The sequence below is a fragment of the Heloderma suspectum genome, chromosome Z (assembly GCF_057233095.1).
Source record: "Heloderma suspectum isolate Gila_16-S chromosome Z, 16-S_ref, whole genome shotgun sequence".
Classification (NCBI taxonomy): domain Eukaryota; kingdom Metazoa; phylum Chordata; class Lepidosauria; order Squamata; family Helodermatidae; genus Heloderma; species Heloderma suspectum.
The window spans coordinates 4,942,051-4,954,977 of NC_139476.1; the positions used below are offsets into that span (position 1 = coordinate 4,942,051).

The window sequence follows — 12,927 nt, forward strand, 5'->3', positions numbered from 1 at the left end:
CACCAGAAAGCTAATGAGGGACAAGAAACCCATGTAGCCCAAGACAGTGTAAAACATGGTGACTGAGGCTTCATTACATCCCACTACGATCTCTCCAGCCAGGGAATGGAAGTCCAGGTTTGGGAACGGGGGAGAGGTCAGCAGCCAGACAGCACAGATAACAGCTTGGATGAGGGGACAGGCCAGGACGATGGAGTTTGTCCATTGCCGCCCCAACACTTTTCTCGCCATGTTTCCTGGCTTGGTGGCCATGAAAGCCAAAACCACCATGACAGTTTTCGCCAAGATGGAAGAAACGGCAACAGTGAAGATAACGCCGACACTGGTTTGCCGGAGGAGACAGGTGAGCCTTGTGGGATGACCGACGAACAGGAAGGACAGGAGAAAGCAGAACAGGAGGGAAACGAGCAGGACATAGGTGAGGTCTCGGTTGTTGGCTTTGACGATTGGAGTGTCTCTGTGTTTAATGAAGGTTGCCAGCACTAGAGACGTGATCAGAGAGAGGAAAAGAGCCAGCGAGACTAAGAGGATCCCCAGTGTATCTTGATATGAAAGGAAGTCAGTGTTCTTGGGGATACACCGACTGTGGTTTTCGTTTGGGTGTTGACCATCTGGGCAATTGACACAGCGAACTGCATCTGGAAAGGCCAAGCACAGTTGAAGTGTCTGAGACATGGCAGAAATTTCCTTTCAAGGGGGCCAGTTCATCCCACTCCCAAGCAGACTGCTGAAATCTGACTTTCCCCGAAAGAACAGGAGGAAGTGCAGCCTCTGCACGTGAACAACACCTCAGCATGACTCTTGGTTTTGACACGCGCAGTGACATATCGGGGAGAAGGTCCTGTGTTCAGTCCCTGGCATCTCCAGGTCGGACTGGGAAAGACTCCTGGCTGAAACCCTGCTGAACCACCGCCAGTCAGCATATGTAAGGCATGTTACCTCTTCGGTACACTGAGGCCTCGATGCTTCTTTCAGTGAGGAGGAAAGGGCCATTGCTCAGTGGCAGAGCACATGATTTGCATGCAGAGTCCCAGTTTGATCCCTGCATCTTCCTGCTAATACTGCGAAAGACCCCTGCCCTGCCTGAAGGCACCTCGCAGTCAGTGGAGCTAATATTAAGCTAAACGTACCAAGTGCCTGACGCGGTACGTACGGCTGGTTTCCAGGTTGCTAAAGCTCCTCACTATTGATCATTGTTGCTTCATATTATCGCTTTTGTTTAAGGAGAACCAGAGAACTCCTACTCACTTTGCAGTAAAGCTGAAGAGATTTGCAAAGCAGAATGCAGAAGAATCTGGGCAATTCCCCTCCGCCCTGATACGCAGACAACTACCTTAGCCCCCATGCCCCCACCCACACCTGCCTTGCATTGTAATACCTGTTCACGGAGTCATCTGGAACAACTTGCCTGTTTCGTTAGAAATGGTCCCTTCTGCACAGGAAATACATTCGTAGCAGCAAACTTCCTTCCCCTCCGGAACTTTTCTACTTTGCCCTGGCAGGCAACGCTCCACACACCGGGAAAAGGGCAGCGTCTGAAACAGAAGAGCTTTAGCCCTGAGAGAAATACTGGAGGTTCTGTGCTCCACTGCAGTGTCTTCTGAGCAGGCGTCCACATTGTCTGGAGGGGATTTCCTCCTCTGTGTTTGTAGTTAGAGAGAATCCTTCACTGAAAAGATTGCAGCTTTGGGCGCTTCTTCACCAATGGCTCTTCGTGCTACCGATGAAAAGGCACCGTGCTATGCCATCTTTGCCTCCTTCATTGATTTGCGGTCCTTCTAGATTCGGCTTTTATTGGGCAATGGCCCTGCCGCATGCATGGAATGTGTGGGGCGGGGGGGCTTTCCCAAACCTAGCTGTCCTCCATTCATAATGTTCCTGTGTTTTCCGGCCACTTCTATCATGTTTTTTCCATGCGCAGAAAAATCCATGAAGGAGGGAAAGCCTGCCTAAGCTCTCTAAATCGGCAGCGCTAAGAACCATCAGTCTGGATGCACCCTTAGTGGTGGGAAGACTGAAGAAGCAATGGGGAAACATTACAAATGGAAGATGTCACAAACTGGACCCCCCTGTTTGATGAATTCCTACCATTTTCACAAACTGGACCCCAGTTATTTATATTGCAGATTAGATCTTAGTTATCACCTAATAGCAGATGGCTGTATATTCAGCTTCCACTTTTATTGGAGTCTATACAAAACCCATCAGCAATAAGTGCATTAGTGCTTTCTACACTCGTTGGAGGAATTCATTGGCTCCTTACAAAAAGCTGAGCCTGCAGTGACTGTCTATGGAAGTCTTTTAGAATGTAGTAGAACAGATGTTCAGGTCAGAGATGAATGGAATATGGAACTGGAGTGCTCTGTACAGTTTAATCCATGGAAGGTGACCTTGGCTTGCATTTGTAGTATTTCTGTAGATTTAAAATGGAGATTCATTCCAAAGACCTGAATGTTTTGTGTGTACTGGACATCCCCGAGGCTTGCTAAGAAGCTGGTTAGCTCTGCCACGTGCTAGCGGGGGACGATGCCTCATTGCGGCATATGATGTGGGCATGTCCTGCAGTGGCTTCTTTTTGCTTGTGCTCGTACACAGTTTGTTCTCGAAAACTGTGTGAGAATAGCAGATGTCCATGGTCTTTTAAGTGACATCCCCGTGATGTGGGGATGAACAGAGTGACAGCAACAGTGTATACTCAGAGCCAGTTCAGCTGCAAAGAGACTTGTCCTCCAAGATTTGATTTAACACCGATCACTCCGTTAACCAAACATCTTACTGCTCATGCTACATTTGAGCATATCTCCTACAACTGTAAAAGTCATCTGGATGCTTCTTTAAATCTATGGCCTATGTATCATAGCATATGTATTTGAAATGGAAATATTAATCCTTTCCCCCACCTCCTTGTGTTTTATCTCTCTTTTCCGTATATGTTTCATGATATCATTCACACACACACACACACACACACACACATTTTTCCTCTTTTTTTCGTCTGATGCTGTTAATGTTGTGTTGCAAATAAAATGAACCGAAAAAACTGGACCCCCCTCCCTGAAGTTCCGTAAGGGAAGCAGGGGCTTTTCCACAGGAAAGCCTCATCTGGAAGCTTCCTTTGTCCCATTCAACCTTAAGCCTGGGATCTGTACCTCGTCCCCACCTGATTAGCCCACACAATGGCATCTGGGTTTATCCTGAACGCTTCCCCTACAGGAGCCGCTGGATCCATCCACCCGACTTTCCTTCGAGCCACTGAGTTATTTGAGAAGGTGACCCAGTTTAGGATGTCAAATCCAGCAAATTTCATCCCGTTCTCTACAAAGGAGATTTCATCCTCAGCGCTATTATTGAAACGGATGTTCCTCAAAGAGGCATGGACCTGAAATGAAAGGATGTGGGGAAAGAAAGAAGTGGAACTTGAAATATCGCCACTCCGTGGAAACAGGAATTCTCCTGTATGTCTGTCATGGAGCCGAAGGAGACCGGTTCTGTACGTTCTGAAGTGTGACAACTGAAGGTGCTTCCAGATAAGCTTGAACCATGCAATCACCCAGCACCAGTCATGGTGCAGATGTCAACATCTTCCATTTCTCACCCTCCCATATTTTCCCACTGCTTCTGCCACCATTTTCCTTATCAGACAAAATCCGTTATGGAGGGAAAGACAGAACAGCTGCACAATTCCTTCTGATTACTAGTGCTCGGAGCTGTCTGTCCGGAAGCATCCCAACAGTAGCTGGGGACCAACACTCATGCGGTCCAGGATGGTGAATATAGACAAGGAACCCCCTTGTTGAAATAAACGGGCAGCCAGTGGAGAGCTAATCAGTAAACTTTTCTAGAAAATGGAGAACTAGTGTAAAGAGTGGGTGGATTGTGAGAAAAGGAGAAGCCGTTAGGGAGCATACACCAGATCATGAATTCTAATACTGCCCAAAGCAGATATAAGTAAAAGAAATTGAATTAACAAATGATATGTCACAGAGAGAGGTGGATCTGAGGGTGAACGTAACCTGCCAGGGCTTCACATTCAAATGAAATGGCCTCTTTCTGTCCAACATCACTGCACGTTTCAGTCCAGATGTGTACATGGCATGTAATGCATGTGCCACTGAATAGGCAGCGTTGTAGACGCTGTAGCTGTAGCCGGTCATGCCATCTTCAAACACAGAAGCTGGCAGGGTCTCCAGCTTCTCCGCTCCTGTACAGACTCCTCCACTATCTGGGGAGGAGAGACCTGGCTTCAGGAGCTCACAGGCAAATGCCACTTCCCACCAGTCTGGGAGAGAGACGTCTCCCTGTGGCTGGTACGGATCTAAAGCCCAAATGTAACGTTTGAATCCTGGCACGTTGCTTGTGTGGACTGTGAAGGACAAAGCACCATGGAAGGATTTGAGTTTCCCCCAGTCGTAGTGGTATCCAATAGCGGCAAACTCCCACTGAGTTGTCAGGATCCAGACCTTCCCGGATGAAATGTTCATCTGCTCTTCATACAAAGACAGGGACATGATCACACTTTGCATGGCACTGGCATCCCCAGAGACAATCACCACATGGGCGTCACTCTCCAAAATGGTCAAAATGAGATCTATTTGATTGCTTGTCAGCTCACTGAATATTGAAATTCGGTACAAGATTGTTTTTCCAAATTGGACACAGATGTCATTTTCAGCCAGGATGGCTTTCAGAGTTGGGATGAGATTTTCACCTCTCTCTTTTGCCAGGGCAATGATCCCAACCCAGTTCCATTGGAAATACAGGAGTAGCCGGACTAAGCCCATGTTTTGCGTGTGATACTTTGGATCGATCTGGTAGAAGGCAGGGAAATGGGTTGCGTCACTCAGGATGAAGTCATCGAAGGACTGGTAACCTAGCTGAATGAGCAGAGGTAGATGCAAACACAGACAGACAGATAAATGTTCTTTGCATTGGCAAAGGTGAAAAGAAGTTCAATAGCAGCAGCATTATATCCTCTCTATATGTAAGGCACAGGCTGTAACCTTACTGCATTGTATGTATAATCTAGCATCCCTTGTGATGTCTGTCCAGGCAATGCTTGCCCCCTTAGCTTTAAGCAGGGACTGGGGGAAAATCTAGTTTGGTTTTCATTTTGGTAAGAACTGACCAGATTCACACTTACCAAATCAATATGCAAACTGGAAAGAAAAATTCTGGGTTTAAAAAAGCAAACAAACTTTGTGAATTGATGCAGAAAGAAGATGCAATAAACTTGTGTGTGAAAATAACTTAAAAGTGAGAGACAACAAAACAGAGAGGTTTAATTTAATTTAATTTAATTTAAGTCCAAGTAGAGTGCCTATTTCCCCTTCATGGATCACTGCCTTGTTGTGGCGAAGGGGCTTGCGTAACTCAGTGAAGCCATAAGCTATGCCGTGCAGGGCCACCCAAGACGGACAGGTCATGGCAGAGAGTTCTGACAAAATGTGGTCCACTGGAGAAGGAAATGGCAACCCACTCCAGTATTCTTGCCAAGAAAACCCCATGGAACGTATCACAAGGCTAAAAGAGATGACGCCGGAAGATGAGCCCCTCAGGTCGGAAGGTGTCCAATATGCTACTGGGGAAGAGCAGAGGGTATTTCCAAGTAGCGCCAGAAAGAGTGAAGCGGCTGGGCCAAAGCCGAAAGGACACTCAGCTGTGGATGTGTCTGGTGGTGAAAAGAAAATCCGATGCTGTAAAGAACAATATTGTTTAGGAACCTGGAATGTCAGATCAATGAATCAAGGTAAGCTGGAGGTGGTCAAACATGAGATGGCAAGATTGAACATCGACATCTTGGGAATCAGCGAACTAAAATGGACAGGAATGGGCGAATTTAATTCAGGTGACCATCATATCTACTATTGTGGCCAAGAATCCCTTAGAAGAAATGGAGTAGCACTCATAGTCAACAAAAGGGTGGGAAAAGCAGTACTGGGGTACAATCTTAAAAATGATAGAATGATCTCAGTACGAATCCAAGGCAAACCATTCAACATCACAGTAATTCAAGTCTATGCCCCAACCACTGAGGCCGAAGAAGCTGAGGTTGATAGGTTCTATGAAGACCTACAACACCTTCTAGAACTAACACCAAAAAAAGATGTCCTCTTCATCATAGGGGATTGGAATGCTAAAGTAGGAAGTCAAGAAATCACCGGGATAACAGGCAGGCATGGCCTTGGTGTACAAAATGAAGCAGGACAAAGGCTAATAGAGTTTTGCCAAGAGAACATGCTGATCACAGCAAACACTCTTTTCCAACAGCACAAGAGGTGACTCTACACATGGACGTCACCAGATGGTCAATATCGAAATCAGATTGATTATGTCCTTTGCAGCCAAAGATGGAGAAGCTCCATACAAAACAAGACCTGGAGCTGACTGTGGCTCAGATCATGAGCTGCTTCTTGCAAAATTTTGGCTTAAATTGAAGAACGTCGGGAAAACCACTAAACCGTTCAGGTATGACCTAAATCATATCCCTGATGAATATACAGTGGAGGTGAGGAATAGATTTCAGGGATTAGACCTGATAGACAGAATGCCTGAGGAACTATGGACGGAGGTCCGTAACATTGTTCAGGAGGCAGCAACGAAATCCATCCCAAAGAAAAAGAAATGCAAGAAAGCCAAGTGGCTGTCTGATGAGGCTTTACAAGTAGCTCACGAAAGAAGGGAAGCGAAAAGCAAGGGAAAAAGGGGAAGATATACCCAACTGAATGCAGAGTTCCAGAGAATAGCAAGGAGAGACAAGAAGGCCTTCTTAAATGAACAATGCAAAGAAATCGAGGAAAACAACAGAATGGGAAAGACTAGAGATCTCTTCAAGAAAACTGGAGATCTCAAGGGAACGTTTTGTGCAAAGACGGGCATGATAAAGGACAAAGAAGGCAGGGACCTAACAGAAGCAGATGAGATTAAGAAGAGGTGGCAAGAATACACAGAAGAACTATACAGGAAAGATCTGAATGTCCCTGATAGCCATGATAGTGCGCTCACTGAACTTGAGCCAGACATCCTCGAGAGTGAAGTCAAGTGGGCCTTAGGAAGCATTAGTAACAACAAAGCTAGCGGAGATGACAGTATTCCAGCCGAGCTATTTAAAATCCTAAAAGATGATGCTGTTAAAGTGCTGCATTCAATATGCCAACAAATCTGGAACACTCAACAGTGGTCACAAGACTGGAAAAGGTCAGTTTACATTCCAATTCCAAAGAAGGGCAACGCCAAAGAGTGTTCAAACTACTGCACCATTGCGCTCATTTCACATGCCAGCAAGGTGATGCTCAAAATCCTACAAGCTAGGCTTCAGCAGTATGCGAACCGAGAACTACCGGAAGTACAAGCTGGATTTAGAAGAGGCAGAGGAACTAGAGATCAAATCGCCAACATTCGCTGCATCATGGAGAAAGCAAGAGAATTCCAGAAAAACGTCTATTTCTGCTTCATTGACTACACTAAAGCCTTTGATTGTGTGGATCACAACAAACTGTGGCAAATTCTTAAAGTGATGGGAGTACCAGAACACCTTACCTGTCTCCTGAGAAACCTGTACGAGGGTCAAGAAGCAACAGTAAGAACCAGACATGGAACAACCGAGTGGTTCAAAATTGGGAAAGGAGTACGACAAGGCTGCATATTGTCACCCTGCTTATTTAACTTATATGCAGAGTACATCATGAGAAATGCCGGGTTGGATGAATCAGAGGTCGGAATTAAGATTGCTGGGAGAATTATCAACAACCTCCGATATGCAGATGATACCACCCTAATGGCAGAAAGCGAAGAGGATCTAAAGAGCCTCTTGTTGAGGGTGAAAGAGGAGAGTGCAAAAGCTGGTTTGAAACTCAACATTAAAAAAACGAAGATCATGGCATCTGGCCCCATCACTTCCTGGCATATAGAAGGGGAAGAAATGGAAGCAGTGACAGATTTTACTTTCTTGGGCTCCAAGATCACCGCAGACGGTGACTGTAGCCATGAAATTAAAAGACGCTTGCTCCTTGGGAGGAAAGCTATGGCACACCTAGACAGCATAGTAAGAAGCAGAGACATCACCTTGCCGACAAAGGTCCGTCTAATCAAAGCTATGGTTTTCCCAGTAGTAATGTATGGCTGTGAGAGCTGGACTACAAGGAAGGCTGAGCGCCGAATAATTGATGCTTTCGAACTGTGGTGCTGGAGAAGACTCTTACGAGTCCCCTGGACTGCAAGGAGGTCAAATCAGTCCATCCTAAAGGAAATCAACCCTGAGTGCTCATTGGAAGGACAGATAATGAAGCTGAAGCTCCAATATTTTGGCCACCTAATGCGAAGAGAAAACTCCCTGGAAAAGACCCTGATGCTGGGAAAGACTGAAGGCCAAAGGAGAAGGGGACGGCAGAGTATGAGATGGCTAGATAGCATCACGGATGCAATGAATATGAACTTGAGCACGCTCCGGGAGAGAGCGCAGGACAGGAAGGCCTGGCATGCTATGGTCCATGGGGTCATGAAGAGTCGGACACGACTGAACGACTGAACAACAACAACAAAGAGTGCCTATTTGTGAGTTCTGCAACCCATCCTCCCCCACACATACCTGTCCTACCTGCGGAATCTTGAAGTTGCCCAAGAGAGATGCCATCTGGCTTGATATTTTGAAGTCGAGACCCCCAATCACAGCCAGCAGAGTCTCCCACCTGTCACATTTATAGTTGGGAAACATTCTGCCCCGGGTGGAGAGCAGAGACAGGCTCACGTCTTGGGCCATACTTGCATAGTGGGTACCTTGATAGATGCGGAAGCCCAGCGTGACATTGGGCAGGAGTCCCAGATCCTTGTTCATCTCCTTGATGGCAAACGCCAGGGCCAGGATATGCTGGTAGTTCTTGGGAATGGGTCTGTAATGAGATAACTGATGGGCATGTCCCAATTTTTTGTGCTAAGGGTGCACAATGAAGGATTCAAGGGGGGTGGGATCCTGAAGGAATGGCAAAATAGTCAATGGTGATGAAGTCCATCTTATCCAACACCCTCCTTTACCCCACATTGCATTGAGACTAAACACTTCGGAACAGCCTTCCCAATCTGGTGTCCTCTAGGAGTCTTGGACTACAACTCCCAGCATTCCTGACCATTGGCCATGCTGGCAGGGGGATGCTGGGAGTTGTAGTCTGGAGGAAGGTTGGGGAATTCTGCTTATTTTGTGCAGGATTGCAGCCTTACAGTAGGATGTGCCACCTAAGACATGCTCATACAAACACTTGCTCCGAAATGAGAGGGGCCTGGCTGGGCAGACAACAGGGGACACTGTGCTGGGTGGGATGCTGGAGAAGGGAAACTTGGTAAGGAATGGTTACTTGGCTATAATGAAAATGCAAGTACTATGGAGATGATGTAACTTGTAGCCCAAAACACATCTGGGGTGCCAGGTGTGGGATGTATAAAGATTCCTGGCAGTTGTGCTACCCCTCCACAGGAAACATATTTACAATGATGCCCAAGTAGCGGAGATTGCTAGGATTCTCAGGACAGACAAATGGAAGTCCTTCTTCACACAGTGCAAAGGTGTGTGGAACCTGCCTCCGCTAGATGTAAGATCATAAAGTCTGAAGAGTCCGTGGAGATCATCTAGTCCAATGCCCAAGATTCAGGGCGGAAGTCTTGCTAGGACGGTGTCCCTGACAGACAGGAGTCCAGCCCCTGCTTTATCACCCTGGTAAAGGAGAGTCCACGGCCACCCTTGAGGCTTTAAATGGGGATCAGACAAATTCGTGGAGCGTAAGGCTACGAATGGCTCCTAGTCACAATGGCTATATATTTCCTCCCGTACCAGAGGCAGTATACGGGGGAGCCTGAGCAATAGCAAGAGGTTGCTATTGAACTCATCTCCTTTTTGTGGGCTTCCTACTGGGCATCTGGTTGGCTGCTCTTACATCTCTATTTACTCCAGGACAGTCCCCTGAAACAAAACAACCAAGAAACACTCACTGAGAAAAAGAGTCCCAGTTCATGGGGGGTTCTTGTAAGGGTAGCATTGCGACTAAAGCGAGGGAGAGAGGCAAATTACCGCCAACAATGAGATCTCCCGGCCTGTAATAATCTTCCTGGATCAGGAAAGGTCTGGCCAAGAGGCAATTGGGCCTCAGCGGCATCTGGAGGGATTGAAGGAGGGGCCAAAATGATGCCAGCAGCCAGATCATCCGCAACGCAAGGAGAGCATCCTTCCTAGAACAGCAACCCAACTGAGCAGGCAGAAGGAGCTTCGCATGAGACCCAGTAGAACCTGTTGCACAGTTTCCATCTGGGGCATCAGCTCTGAAGCTTAAGCTTTCAGGCATCTCCTTAGCCCAAGTCTGAAGGGACCAGGGTGTATTTACAGCATCTGGCATACATGTTTTTGTCCTGAATCTCTTTGTTATGGTCTGGAAAGGTGGCCTCTGGAAATCCACAGGGATTCAGCAAGAATTACTGCTCTTTTCTTTTAAAAATTACTTGTAATTCCAAGGGAGATAAATAATCCCATTAGCGCCAGACTCTCCCTTAGCATCTCGACAGGAGGAAAACATGTTTCCTAGGAAGCACCTGGACCACTTGGTTTGGCTTGTGAACACACAGGACACAAGGATGTCAGAGTTTGAAGAAAGGAAGGTCATCTAGTCCACCCCTGTGATGAATGTGGGAAGTCTTGCAACTACAACATCTCTGGCAGATGGCTGTCCAGGCTCTGCTTAAGGAGCTCCAATGATGGGAAGCCACACTACCCCAGCTCTCTAGGTCATTGGGCCTATTGGCAAAGTGCTCCCATGATTGCTCCTGATATTCAGCTGAAATCACTCCTCTGGTAACATAAGCCCCTTAAATCTAGTCTTTTGCCTTCTAGGGCAGCAGAGAACATGTATTTGCCCTCTTCTATTTGACAAACCTTCCGGGATTTGCAGAAGTCTAACATGTGGTCTTCCCTCCACTTACTTTGTCTTCTCCACATTCAATATACCCAGTTCCTTCAAACTTTCCTTGTAGGACTTTATTTCCACACTCCTGGACATCTTCTCTGAACCCATTCCGATTGTCTACATCCTCCTTAATGCTCAATATGAGGCTCAATATGAAGAAACTTCCTACATCTTCATGAGCACACACCCACCCCAAGTTCACACACTAAATTCTACTTCTGTCCCAGGAGATCCACCTGGGCTCCAGCCTTGATGCGCACACGTCCTGCCCAGGGATCAGGTCTTCGTGATGCGAGAAATGAAAAATGGCACCCCCTCATTAATCCCACCCAGTGCCAATGCTCACAGGCTGTGCCATTCATTCAGTACGGGAAGTGCTAGTTCCCCTCTACTCAGCACTGGTTAGGCCTCATCTGGAGTACTGTGTCCAGTTCTGGGCACCACATTTTAAGAAGGATGCAGACAAGCTGGAGAGGGTTCAGAGGAGGGCAACGAAGATGATCAGGGGACTGGAAACAAAGCCCTGTGAGGAGAGACTGAAAGAACTGGGCATGTTTAGCCTTGAGAAGAGAAGACTGAGGGGAGATATGATAGTGCTCTTCAAGTCCTTGGAAGGTTGTCCCAGAGAGGAAGGCCAGGATCTCTTCTCGATCCTCCCAGAGTGCAGGACACAGAATAATGGGCTTAAGTTACAGGAAGCCACATTCCAGCAGAACATCAGGAAAAACTTCCTGACTGTCAGAGCAATACGACAATGGACCAATTACCTGGGGAGGTGGTGGGCTCTCCCACACTGGAGGCCTTCAAGATGAGGCTGGACAGCCACCTGTCAGGGATGCTCTGACTTGTATTCCTGCACTGAGCAGGGGGTTGGACTCGATGGCCTTGTAGGCCCCTCCCAACCCTACTAATCTATGATTATATGATTATATGATTCTCCACTTGTGCAGGACACTTAAATACACTTGGCCATTCGACTGAGATGCTGTTGCTGCTGTCATCGCTGCTTTGAGGCATGGTAGAGGCAGTTCCTGCCTGGCTTCCCATCAAAAAGAGTTCCTGCATGTATGGGGATTAACAACAGGGATTTGTGCAGGATCAGGCTATTCATGGCTAATAGTCCACCTCCAGGATCGGAGACAGCGTGCTGGGGAACATGATTGGGAGGAGGCTATTGCCTTGATTTCCTTTTGTGGGCTTCCCAGAGGCATCTGGTTCGCCATTGTGTGAAGCAGGTTGCTGTTAGTTGGGCGCTTGGTTTTCTCCACAGGGTCCTCAGTTTGCATTTGAGGATAGCACAGAGGACTCTGGGCACATTCTTGTGCACCCGCAAGATCGGTCAGGATGGTGCACCCACTTCTAACCATGTCTGTCAGGATAGTGGCAGGCAACTCTACAGTGTAGAAAGATTGCCAGCAGTGTTGCTGCTGAACCAGAGAATGAGGATCTCCAAAGCTTTCCTGTTCCTCATCTTGCTGTTTCTATATCCCATAATATATCCATCTCTGACCTTTGTCCATCCATAGCTACCACCTTTAGATGACCAGTGGTCTTCTGCTCGCATCAGAGATTCTCCTGCTCCCTCTTGTTCTCCTTCTGCTACCTCCCAGAGCCCCTCTGAGTGCTACTTCTTCCTTGAGACCCCTCCTCTAAACACACCTTAACCCCTCCCTCTGTTGCCGTTCTCCTCTTCTTCTAAATGTAGACTGGAAGCTCCATGGGGCAGGCACTGCCTTGATTTTGGGTGTTTCTACATTAAGCAAAAAACCCGCAAAAACTCACATCATTTCTGGAGCTTCTGGCTTTCGGTTTCATTGCAGGATTAGGAAGGGCTCCTTTACAGGGCAGCCACAGGGTGTGAATTGAGGGAGTGCCTCCCTCCCTCCCTCCCTCCCTGGCATGTGTGCAAAGGAGGGTTTTTTCCCCTTGTTTTCATAGTGGCAAGAGTGTTGGACTGGGAGCTGGGAGATCCGGGTTCTAGTCCCCA

The 12,927-nt window shown here is 47.3% G+C and overlaps 1 protein-coding gene across 1 annotated transcript; it reads right to left on the reverse strand.

Moving 5' to 3' along the window:
- Positions 1 to 2,497: 2,497 nt before the first annotated feature.
- LOC146333539 (extracellular calcium-sensing receptor-like) lies at positions 2,498 to 11,048 on the reverse strand. Its single transcript, XM_084826371.1, has 5 exons — positions 10,957 to 11,048; positions 8,594 to 8,885; positions 4,014 to 4,874; positions 3,150 to 3,379; positions 2,498 to 2,609 (listed from the first exon to the last, which is right to left on the reverse strand). The coding sequence occupies exons 1-5, from the start codon at positions 11,046 to 11,048 to the stop codon at positions 2,498 to 2,500; spliced, it is 1,587 nt and encodes a 528-aa protein (XP_084682497.1).
- Positions 11,049 to 12,927: the final 1,879 nt, after the last annotated feature.

Excerpts from the sequence above, each read along its gene's own strand:
- LOC146333539 (XM_084826371.1), bottom strand. The coding sequence starts at position 11,048 with ATGGGTTCAGAGAAGATGTCCAGGAGTGTGGAAATAAAGTCCTACAAG. Across the intron at positions 4,875-8,593 it reads GCAACTTCAAGATTCCGCAG|CTAGGTTACCAGTCCTTCGA; the intron begins GTAGGACAGGTA and ends CTGCTCATTCAG. Across the intron at positions 3,380-4,013 it reads TGAATGTGAAGCCCTGGCAG|GTCCATGCCTCTTTGAGGAA; the intron begins GTTACGTTCACC and ends CTTTCATTTCAG.